The following is a 12,269-nucleotide window of genomic DNA, read 5'->3' as shown; positions in this document are numbered from 1 at the left end:
TTATTACTTTTGGACAGTATGTTGTCCAGACAGCAAATAGAACACCAGTGTACAAGGTATTTTACAATGATATTATTTACTTAGTAAAGAAGACAATGCAGCCAGGATCAGGAGGAAGGAAAGAAGACATCCCCTATCAGTGGACTTAGGGAGGGGCATTCATGCAGAGGGTAGAGGAAGGGAGGGATTGGGATGGGAGGAGGGAGGGAACCACAGGGGTGATACAAAGTGAATAAAATGTAATTAATAAAGAATTAAAAAAAGTTTATATCACAAAAAAGAAGACAATGCAGCCACTCCTGATGAGACCTGATAGACTAGGATCAAATGGAAGGGGAGGAGGACTTCCCCTGTCAGTGGACTGGGGGAGGGTCATGGGTGAAGAAGAGGGAGGAAGGGCGGGATTGGGAGGGGATGAGAGAGGGGCAACAGCTGGGATACAATGTGAATAAACTGTAATTAATAAAAATAAATTATTATAATAAAAAGAATATTTTAAGTTAAATTTATAGCTGAGAAGAAAGCTCAGCGGATAAAGGTACGTGCTGCCAACCTTGTCAACCTGAGTTCAATCCCAGGACCCACATGGTAGGAGGAAAGATCCAGCTCTTGGAAGTATTCTTCTGACCTTCATATGTACTTTATGTTGCCAGCATGTACACACACTCACACACACTCAGTAGCTAGAAGGAGAATAATTAAATGAATGTAAAATAAAATTAAAATTGAATTAAGTTCATGTCAGTCATTTAAGTCATCTGAGCTAACATTTCTTGAAGGCAATTGCTAATGTTCTGCTAACAACTCTTCCACAAAAGAAAGCTTCCTTGGACAATTGCCACGAATGAAAACATCACCTTTGACCAGATTCCCTCGCCTATTGGCCATTGGGTACTTTAATGGTGATGCACCATTATTTTTTTCAAAACCAAATCTTATTTATTTATTTATTTATTTATTTATTACATCCCAATTGCAGTTTTCTATCCCTCCTCTCCTCTCACTTCCTCCCCCTGACCTCTCAGCATCTGCTCTTCCTAAACCCCAAGCACTACCCATTTTGTCTTCAGAAAAGGCCAGACCTTCCACTGGTGTCAACCAAACGTGGCTTATCAAGTTGCAGTAAGACAAGAGGCACCTCTACTCATATTAAGACTGGACATGGGGTAAGCCAGTAGGGGGAAAGGATCCCAAAGGCAGGCAACAGAGTCAGAGACAGCTCCTGCTCCCACTGTTGGGAGTCCCTCAAGAACACCAGTCTATACAACTATAGCATGTGGGCAGAAGCCCTAGGTCAGTCCCATGCAGATAATTCATGATTTTGATCTTAATTTCATTGTTAACAAATGTGATGACAATGACTTCTCTGTTTCTTTAAGTCTAAGGGTGACTGTGAGTCGAAAGCATTTTAAAATTTTAAGTGTTATTTATTATTGACAGTTTCATACATTAACATCATGAATCTTAGTCCTTTTCATCCCTTTTCCCTCTCCTCTCATCTCCCCCCACCCCACTGGAGCCATTTTTATTAACAAGTCTCCATTCTACTTTCATGTCTTCTTTCTGCAGGTAGTCACTGAGTTTAGTTAGAGTTTTTTTGCACTACTGTGGGAAGAAGGGTTTTTATTATACCATTGAGAATTTTACTTCCCAAGTATTATATAATATTCAACTTTTTATTATTGTTAAAATTCAGTTAATGAGAAAACTCATTTAAATCATTCAAATCTTTTTTTCCCTAAGGTAAATGTCAAGAGCTATACAATCAGATTATTTAGAATGGTAGCAGGATATTTGGTACCGGAGTAGCCCATCACCACCAAAATCACCTATATCATTTTAATTTTGCCTGGCTCAAGTGCCATATATACTTCCTGCTTATTGTCTATTACTTTATATGACTGTGGGTCAGCATTTCAGTTGATAACAGTCTACAAAGAAATAACTTCCTATCCCTGCTTATTAATTCCATTTACTGTTGAGAACTTGCTGTGGGTCAGACACAGTTTTAGATACCTGAGATATGTCAATGAATGTAATTAAGTTTATATGATTAGGTCTGTAGTTCAATGACAGAGTAGTGTATGAGGTCCCAAATTCCACCCAGAGCTCTATACATAGGACAACTAAGTATTTTGTCCTTAAAGACTGCACAGTTTGTCATGGAGAGCAAAGCAGTAAAAAACCATCATAAAAATAAATGTCTTCTGTAGTACATTTATTGGTAAGTAGTGCCATGGTGGAGGAAGAACACATAAAAGGGTAAAGAGGTTTGGTGGCATGAGGGAACCAGAAAAATCACATTAAAATAGTATTCCAAGGGAGTCTTTTATAAGCTATAATACATGAATGGAAGTTTGACAGAACAATAGATATTTGCAGGACAAGCATTCACGTCAGATGACTGGTCAGTGCAAATCCTTAAGAAGGGTATTACAAAGTTCCCAAGGAGCAATATATGGACCATGAAAGATGACTATGAGTCTCTAGATTGTTCCTACTCTATACCAAAGACAACAGGATTCTAACTAAAAAGCACATGAATTCAAGGGCAATGCCTTACCCCACATTAATACCGCTTTTCTCTTGTCTGTATTTTCCCCACAGTCACATGACACAAGCAATCCCATTTGATGACCCTCAGTTTGACAGCTGCCAAATCATTCCCCCAGCTCCACGGAAGGTGGAGATGAGGAGAGACCCTGTGCTGGGTTTTGGTTTCGTGGCAGGAAGTGAAAAGCCAGTGGTTGTTCGCTCAGTGACACCAGGTAAGAATCCAGCCCCACTCTTTGGTCTTTCATAACACTACCTGCCACACCTGCTTAGAATGGCTTCTGTTCAGTTCTGTGAATGCTCAGACTATGGAGAAAAAGTTATACTTTCCCATCCCCCAATAGATTCCCAAAAAGAAAGATGGAGAGATAAAAATGTGTCATCAAAATGGGCTTTATTTTTCATATTTATATATGTATGTTTGTACATATGTATTGGGGCATTTTTGAGGACAGAACTCTGCTATGTTGCCCTGTATGCTTGGCACTATAGCAGTAACCTCACCTACCTTAAAGTTTGTGGCAGTCTTACCACCTCAGCCCAACAAATGCTGGGATCACTGTCTTGAATCTCCATGCCTGAGTTCAAAGGAGATTTTAAACTGCCAAATCCATCATGTCCCTTGGGTAAGGAAAAATACTGATAATATCACCGTTAATCTGTGTTACCACTTCTGAATGGAGAAATGCAAATAGTGATGGACAAGCACTGTAATATATGTAAGTACCTGATGGAAAATAGTTATAGTAAAATTTAGTCATGGGGTACATGAATTGTTTTACAAGTATACGTATCTTTCCCTTCTCAATAGAGGCAGGCAATTTCTATGCCCTATTGTTGTTAGTGTGGATCAAGCAAATGCCTTTGGCCAATGACGCATTGATAAATATACTCAAGGGAGAAGGTTGACATGCATGTATATAGTTGAACTCTGTCATGGCTATAAGAAGGGATGTTTTCCCAGGGAAGCTGCTATTCCTTCAGCCTCATCTCCATGATAAACTCCTGGGGCAGCAGCCAACTAGCCTGAAGCCTGAAGCTCAGTCCAACAAAATCTGTATTTTGAATCAGCTCTGTTCAGCTAAGCCAGGCCTGAAATCATCCTAACAATCCACAAGTGGTAGAAGAAACAATTATCCGGATTGAACACAACAGATGCTATCTGATGCATATAACATCTATTATCTTCTACAACATGACAATAGACTGTATGTCAATTAGTCATATGAGGATAAACTGCTCCCCCACTATGAACACAGTAGGCCAGCTTTACATTTCCAGAAAAAAATTGCTTTTGGTTATTTATTTATTATATACATTTATGCCTTTATTGTAATGCAAAACGTTTTCTTATTTCCTCTGTCATTGCTCTGAAGATTTTGCAAATCACTAACAGAACTCAATAGTAAAGTCCTACACATAATAAGATAGATTCTGGAGCCTAGGGAAATGGCTCAGTGAGTAAAGTACATGCTACACAAGGAAGAGAAGTTGAGCTCAGATCCCCAAAATCCATTAAAAAGTTTTCATGGTTGTACACATCTGTCACTCCAGCTGTGGGGTAAGAGTGGAGTGGCTCCCAAGGGATCAGTGATCAGCTAATAGATATACAGGTTCAGTGAGTAACCCTGTCTCAAAGAGTCAGGTGGACAATAATGAAGAAGGTACTAGGCATCAACCTCTGGCTTCAACATGTATACAAACACATACACATGTTCACATAGCTATAATACACATACATGCACTATACACGTTCATACAAAACTTAGAAGTGTCATTTAAAAACAAGCACAGATTCTGCAGTGAATACTATTCAGTTTAAATCCTGTCTACAGTCCTTACTAGGCTTTGGAATATCCATGTTCAGCCCCTGCTTTTCGATTGGATGTAGCTTCTCTATATTAATGCTTTGGGGATTTTCATAGTATCTAACTTAGCAAGCTATGGGGTGGTACGCAGAAATCCTTCCATGACTTCTGGGTTATTGTTATTGAATTCTCAAGTGTTTGACCCTTTAGTCAGGCAATGATGGGAAATAGAAGTTGACTAGTGAAGCAATATAGATTTTTTTCAAGTTGATTAAGATTTTAATTTTCCATTATTTTGACATAACCTCCTTGAGTCAAGCACCACAAATACAACTGAGCACTTGAACTGCAGCTGAGAATAGTGTTTTATTCTAAGCTGTCCCATCATACAACTCTTTACTTTGTCTTCACAACTTTGTACTTCATTAGATGTGAATTGTATTTTGGGATTCTGTGAATACTGAGTTTGAAACCACTGAGGATTGTATTTTCCAAATATAAGTGTTTCTTTTTATGTTTTATAAATTAAATCCATGTACATACACACACTCGGGTAGTGCAGAAAAGAAAGCTAACTCATACTTCTGAGAACCAGGATTCCCATAGATGCGGAGAGCATACAGCACAGACAGAATTCAGTATGCACACAACCAGAAACTATAAGCACTGAAAACTTTCCACATTCTTCCTTTCCTTGTACTGAATTCTTTATAGCTTCAGAGATACCATAACACTGACTGTCAAACATTTCTGAGGAGAGTAGAAAAGAAGTAAAAAACAGTGATGAAAGAGTCCTTCTTCTGGTTATTTTTCTTAGTGAAAATATTGGTCAAATAAAATGTCTATCATAAAAGTGATTCTACTCAAGTCCCAGGTGATTTGAGTGACATGACCAGATTTTCTATAGGACATAACCCAGTCATCAGAGCAAAGGTCATGAAACAATCCTCTGAAGGATACCATTATCTCATATTTTGGAAGGATTTGTGTGTCATCTTTTCCAGAGTTCTTGATTCAAGTTGCTTGACTAACCAAGAATATTCCCATTTGATAAAAAGGCATAAGTCAACTGACTGTAGTGACTCATGCCACTGCTACCAGCAAACAGGATGATTATTTAGGTGAATAACTGTAATTTCAAGGCCAGACCGAGCTACATAGTGAGTTCCAGGTCAGGTGGAGCAGGACCTGGTCTCAACAAACAAGCAGATAAAACAAACAGGTGAAACCTAAGAAATTGTTCTATTGTTTGAGAGTAGTGTTCTCACCAAAACAGTTCATATATATACTCAGACAGCTTCTATGAAATTGTTTCTGTGTTTAACCAGCATTTGATTTGTAACCATTTGCTTGACTGAATAGGTGTGGCTGTTTGCACATAATCTAATGGTTGAAATAGGTTTCTCAAGTGCTCTTTCTGAATTCCTTGTGTGTGAACACTAATTCTCGCTTCTCAGATCTACAAAATGAATGTTTTCTATCACTTATTTGGGTGCTTGTTAGGTTCCCTATTTTCTAACTCCCCAGAAATACAAACTGATGGCACAGTTTGAGTGTTAAGTATCAGAGTGACTACAGAATAACTATATGACTTTCAATTTCTTGTTCTGATCATGAAACATTCATTTCAATTGTTAAACAAAAGATTAGTGAGCTTATTAAAAAGATGCTATTCTAACTGTACCTATCACACAGAGTTATGTCTCTGGAAATATGGGGAAAATTATATAGTACCACATAACACCATGTCAATATTTGGGAGGCAACTTCACCCAGCTGCACATGTGAGAATAATTCAAATAATTGAATAATCTTGAGTAATTGTTTACTTTTTTAAAAATTTTAAACACTTATATATTTTATACAGATGTGGCCTTAGGTCTTCCTTTGTGAGAGCAAGTTCCAAAGAGAAGTAAGCCACTCTGAACTTGCATACATCTGACATAATTATACCTTCATGCCTATTCTTTTACTGCTGAGCTTAGTTCTCTCATTTGTGCCAGGAACCATTGGAATATTCAGTGAGTTTACCAAGTAAAATGTTATGCTTCTTAGCCTGGGGCATCATACCTGTCCAAGAAACATTAGGTTCTTACTCCCTCATTAGGAATCTAACCGAAAAAGTAAAACACCTTATCACACCTAGTACCGTCAAGCCATCAGAGCTGGGTCTGGCCGTTGTATTGATCGTAAACAACTTGACCAAATGTCAACAGCAGACAGTGCCACTAACCATGATAGATCGGGGCCTGTGAACATAGACACAAACATCCAAGCATACTTGAAGTCATATATTTCACAAACCTCAACCCTCCGTTAGCCGACATAGGGACAAATGAATTTTTTAAATCTTAAATCACAGCTAGGTTTCCTTCCTTCATTTATTTTATTGTATTATATATAATTTTATATATATATATATAGTATATCACATATATTATTTATATGTATTCATATACACACATAAATATAGTATATAATTATATGTAATAAAAAAGATATTTATATATAATAACAAATATATATGCATGTTTGTCTGCATTCCTGTCTGTGTGTCTGGTGCCTTGGGGAAGGTCAAAAGAGAATATTGGAACCCCTGGGACTGGAATTACAGACAACTATGTGTAAGCTTCCTCATTGCTGCTGGGAATTGAACCAGGGTCCCCTGAAGAACAGCCAGTGCTCTGAACCACTGAGACATCTCTCGAGCCCCATGACTTCTTCATTTAACCTTTTGAGCAATCATTAGATGTTTATGATGAAACTGTTCCCACTTCTAGTTAGCATCAAATATGAAGAACATGCCCCCACTTCATTTAACCTTTCCCAACAGTACTCAAAACACATCCAAATTTTATGAGTTTTTTTTTCTAATACCCTATGGTTGAGTGTGCAGTCACAATACTTGAAATGAACAAATGCATGCAGTTTTGTTGAAATCTAGCCATGTCCCAGTTGTAGCAGAACTGTACAGGTAAAGACATATCTAGACTCCCTTCCATTCCTGACTCAAGTATCACGCAAAGGGTGGCTACAGAGATGGCTCAGGAGTTAAAAGCACTTACTGCTGTTACAGACATACTGAGTTTGATCTCCAGCACCCAAATCACAGTTCCCAACTCCCAATATCTCCAGTTCGATGGGGATCTAATTCCCTCTACTGTCCTCTGCAGGTACTGAACACATGTGGTGCACAAACATACATGAATAGAGAACACTAACAAATAAAATAAAACAAAGGGGAAAATATGTGGGAAACACTGATAGTCTAGTATCGGTCTTGCTGCTGAAGTTTTAGGAAACCAAGATTCCTGAGTTCCACTCAGAGATCCTGACAAGTTAGAGTGCATCCTGGTGGTCCTCAGATGGTCCCCTCCCCCCAAAAAAACATCCTGGTGTTTTTGGGTTTTGCTTATGCTAAAAGCATCATTTACTCATAATGAGTCATGATGGGGAGAAGGAATTTCAAGTGGGTCGCAAAAGGAGTTCTCACTTGCGTGTTTTTCTTTCATCTATCTCCAGGTGGCCCCTCAGAAGGCAAGCTGATTCCAGGAGATCAGATTGTAATGATTAATGATGAGCCAGTCAGCGCTGCACCAAGAGAGCTGGTCATCGACCTGGTCAGGTAGGCAACATACTCATTCACCTGTACCTCATTACACCCTTTAACAAAGGCTGATGCACAGTTCTTGGGCCTTATCTGGCAGAGAAAGAACTTTCTGTAGGCCAATACAGGGCCAAATCATGAGCCTCCACATTCATGTTATAGAAATATCAGTTATGCTAATTTCTAATAAAAGAAACAAAAATCAGGTTTATACTTTTAATGATTCCTATCTCTATTAGAATAGCCAAGGGTTGCATTTCATCTCTTTTCAGAATTACTAACACATTGATTTTTGTGTAGTCAGGGAGATTAAAATGCAGGTGCTAAATATAGTATAAAATTATGAATAATTTTATATACATAATTCCATGACTACACAAACACAAAATTCACTGATTTTTTTCCATACTTGCCTGAGTGATTCACTTTGAGATCATCATCTGAAACAAAAGTATAATTAGGTCAAAGCCAAGATGTGATTTGTTTATTAGTTTAATTTTATTGTGTACACAGATTGTTAAGTGATATTTTTAATTGGGCACGAGAGAGCATATTTGATATAACTTCTCAAGTGCTGATCAAGAATCTGCTTTAAAGTCCACTGAGTTGTACTTTCTCAGGAACTGAATAACAAAAGAAACCTTTAGAATTTATTCAGGTGAAACAAGACCTTTTACACAAACAGATCCATTTATACAGTGGTATCAAAGGATAAAGAGGTGTGATGGTGTGATATTTGTCTATTATAAACTGATGCTGCCTAGGAGGATTAAAGTGAAAGTTATCACAATGCTTTCAACTGAGGAAGAGATAGTTTATCATGTATGGTCACTCAGAATAAAAAAAGCACATCTGCATTTGGGAAAAGTGTTAAAGGATGTTGGGGATCTTCAAAGGAAAAGTTCTTCAAACTTGGTTTCTATTTCACAAAGATGTCTTGGATGGTTATATGACCTAAGAAGAATTTGGAGATGATTAAGAAAATAGAAATAATAAAAAAAAGATTTTTATACTGACCAACCATCGTAGTTCTACCATGAGCAAAAATAGAGGAAAAACTCCTTGTGCTAAGCCAGTTCTGTCAGTCTCCAAACAGTTGGTCTTTGCCATCATTTAGGCATTTGTATCCTCTTCCAAATTCATATTTTGCAACCTAATATGTATTGTAATAGCTTTAGGAGGTAAGGCCTTAGGAAAAATAATTAAATAGTGAGTATATATGTATAAATGCGAAAACACAACTCACACCTCAAAAAGGATAATGGGTAGATCATGGCTCAAGAACACATAAATTTTAAATTAAATTTTAATTTTTTAAATATTAATTACAGTTTCTTCATTTTGTATCCCAGCTGTAGCTCCCTCCCTCATTCCCTCCCCATCTCATCTCCTTCCATTCCCCTCTCCAAGTACACTGATAGGGGAGGTCCTCCTCCCCTTCCAACTGACCCTAGCTTATCAGGTTTCATCAGGACTGGTTGCATTTCCTCCTCTGTGGTCTGGTAAGGCTGCTCCCCCCTCAGGGGGAGGTGATCAAAGATCCAGCCACTGAGTTCATGTCAGAGACATTCTTGTTCCCCTTTCTAGGGAACCCACTTGGATACTAAGCTCCCAAGGCTACATCTGAGCAGGTGTTCTAGGTGATATCTATGAATGGTCCTTGGTTGGAGTATCAGTCTCAGAAAAGACCCCTGTGCCAAGATGTTTTGGAAGAACACAGATTTACATCACCTCAAATTCCATGTTTCAACATAAACATAGTTTCACGAACTTTTTGTAGCAACAGAACAAAGTCAGTCATAAATCAAGACAGCACATTGATGAAAAGATCAGAGAAGAAGGTTTCAGCAAAGCAGGAAACATCTGTTGATGGCCTCAGATGCTGTCAAATGACACTCTTAACTTTTGGTTGATGGAAACTGGCACTCTACTAAGTTAATACATTCCAAAAATTGTTATCTGTTAGCTGACAGAGAGGTAGACAAGAACTAGCTATTTAAGGGCTTAAAAGTAGACAAAGATAAATTGTTATTTGGCTCTACATCTGCAAAATCCTAACCTCTCCAGTCATTAATATTCTAATCAGCCTTGAAGAAAGTACAGTTGGAGCTACTTTCCAGGAAATTTCCTTCACATATGTCATTATAAAAGTTTATCCATGCTACTTCTACCATATTATGATGCCAATAGGTAACTGAATTTAAGGCCAGAACCTTCATGAAATTGTGAACCTGCTGATACCTTCCTATTAGGCTTCTGGGGCCACAGACCTGTGAGCAATAAACTTCTTTTTTTTTATAATTACCCAATCAAAAATATTTTACAGTAGCCCCAAAAGACCAAGTCATTCTACATTAGTCTGGGCAAAATGTAATGGCAACACTCCAACCAGATGGAATTGTCATACTGGTACTCATGGGGCATGCAGATCTCCAAAGAATGTTCTTTCATGGGGACAGGCCCTGAAACTTATGTCATATTCACCCTCCATCAGGAGCAAGACCTGATCTGGGAATGAATGGTTCAAATCTTTCTGTGGACCAGAAAGGCCAAATTATGGAAACGCTATTTTTAGAGACTCTGAGTTGAGGCCATTTCAGATAGCTTATATCTTGGCATGCATGTGGGTGTCAGCAGGGATATGCCTCACCCAGCTGAGCTTTATATCAGCTTGTATCCTAGAAGGCTATCTTTATGTGTAATGGCAGAATTCACATTTTGATTAGTCCTATTGATTCCTGTGCTTTCAAAAGGGTAGAAAGATCTGTGTTTCAGTTTTCTGTGACTGGATGGCTGCAGGACAGAGAAGGAGAAAAAGCTATCTAAAAGTGTGATCACTTCCTAGCAATCTTTACTCGAGGCATAGAGAGTTTGCCACCTGAAGAAGGTTGACTGCTTTTCTCATCTCTTAATGGATTGCCAAGGAAAATGGTATCACTGTAAACCCTATCCCACTTTATATGTAAAAGAATAAATGAACCAGTTAAAAAGAGAAGATGTCAGGCAACAGCTTCATGTCCAAATTGAAGCTGCCACATAATTTCACAAAACCTGTGAGATAGCAAAGTTTTTGTTTCTTAAAAAAAAAAATGTAAGCGGTTGAAATAAAGAAAAATGAAGAATATTTCATGGCACATAAAAATCACATGAAATTCAAATTTCTGGGACTTTAAATATAGTTTTACTGTAAAAATAGCCATGTTCATTCATTTACATATTATCTAAGGATACTTTCTCCTTAGCTGAAATGAGCAGACATCATGTGACACAGAAAGCCTAAGCTACTTTCTATCAGACCCTCCACAGAAAAAATAGTGTCTGCCCTCGTAGAACAACCTGTTTGTATTTCATTTCTTTGGTTAAGCAGAATTTAGACAGAAGCCCTAAATAAGATAACTGATTTCTCTGACACTTCCACATGCTTGATAAAGAGATAGGGCTTTCAGTTCACTGAACTGGAAGCCATGCATTCCTTCCATCTCTCCATTATGCTGTGAAAGTTGTTTGGGAGGTTTTGTTGTTCATGCAATAAACTTGGGACTATTGAGGTTTATAATCTTTTGTGTCAGGAGAAATCAGCGATTGGATGACAACCCTTAAGGTTGAAGATTTCAGAGAAATGGCTTAGCAGCTTTAAAGCTCCTCCTCTGTGAACAAGTCTGTAGATCTGAATTGGATCCTTAGAATCTAAGTAAATGCTGGGAAGGCATGATGGCCCACCTGTAATTCCAACATTTGGAAGAGGATCTTCATAGAAAGAAAACTAACTAGACTAGCCATATGGGGGAGCTCTGGTTTCAAATCAGAGACCCTGCTCAATCAAAGTTAAATAAGGTGGAGAATAATCAAGGAAGACCTAGGATGTTAATCTTGGGTCTTTACAGGCAAGTGTACACATACACAGGAACACACTACATACACACTCATACACACATGAAAAAGTACAGGGGAAAAACTGTAAGTACATATATATATATGTATGTATGTATTTTCTATATCTCTCTTTAAAAATTTTTCTTTACATCTCTTATATTTTTTATTGTGAGCCTAGCATTTCATGGCTGAAGCATCTCTTCAGCTCTTCTCTTTACATCTCAATCTTAGCCCCTTCCTTCCTCCCCTCCCAGTGCCTCCACTCCATCTCTTCCTCATCCCCCTATCCTTCCTTCTCAGCACCTCAGAAAAGGGGAGTCTCCCTCCCCCGACAAGCCCACCCCAGCACACCCAGGTGCATCAAGACTGTGTACTTCCTTTTTCACTGAGCCCTGGCAAGGCAACCCCACCAGGGGAAACTGACTCAG

The 12,269-nt window shown here is 38.3% G+C and overlaps 1 protein-coding gene across 1 annotated transcript in view; it reads left to right on the top strand.

Annotated features, from left to right (window-relative positions):
* The window catches only part of Frmpd4 (FERM and PDZ domain containing 4), a 319,242-nt gene extending 310,679 nt beyond the window's left edge, over nt 1–8,563 (top strand). The window contains exons 3-5 of the mRNA XM_055613359.1: nt 2,608–2,768; nt 7,884–7,986; nt 8,482–8,563. Of these exons, the coding sequence (XP_055469334.1) occupies nt 2,608–2,768; nt 7,884–7,986; nt 8,482–8,563 (346 nt within the window). The remainder of the gene's footprint in view (nt 1–2,607; nt 2,769–7,883; nt 7,987–8,481) is intronic.
* The last annotated feature ends 3,706 nt before the right edge of the window (nt 8,564–12,269 follow it).

This window comes from Psammomys obesus, unplaced genomic scaffold, assembly GCF_907164565.1.
Source record: "Psammomys obesus unplaced genomic scaffold, mPsaObe1.curated_primary_1811, whole genome shotgun sequence".
NCBI lineage: Eukaryota > Metazoa > Chordata > Mammalia > Rodentia > Muridae > Psammomys > Psammomys obesus.
This window is presented reverse-complemented; position numbering and strand designations above follow the sequence as displayed.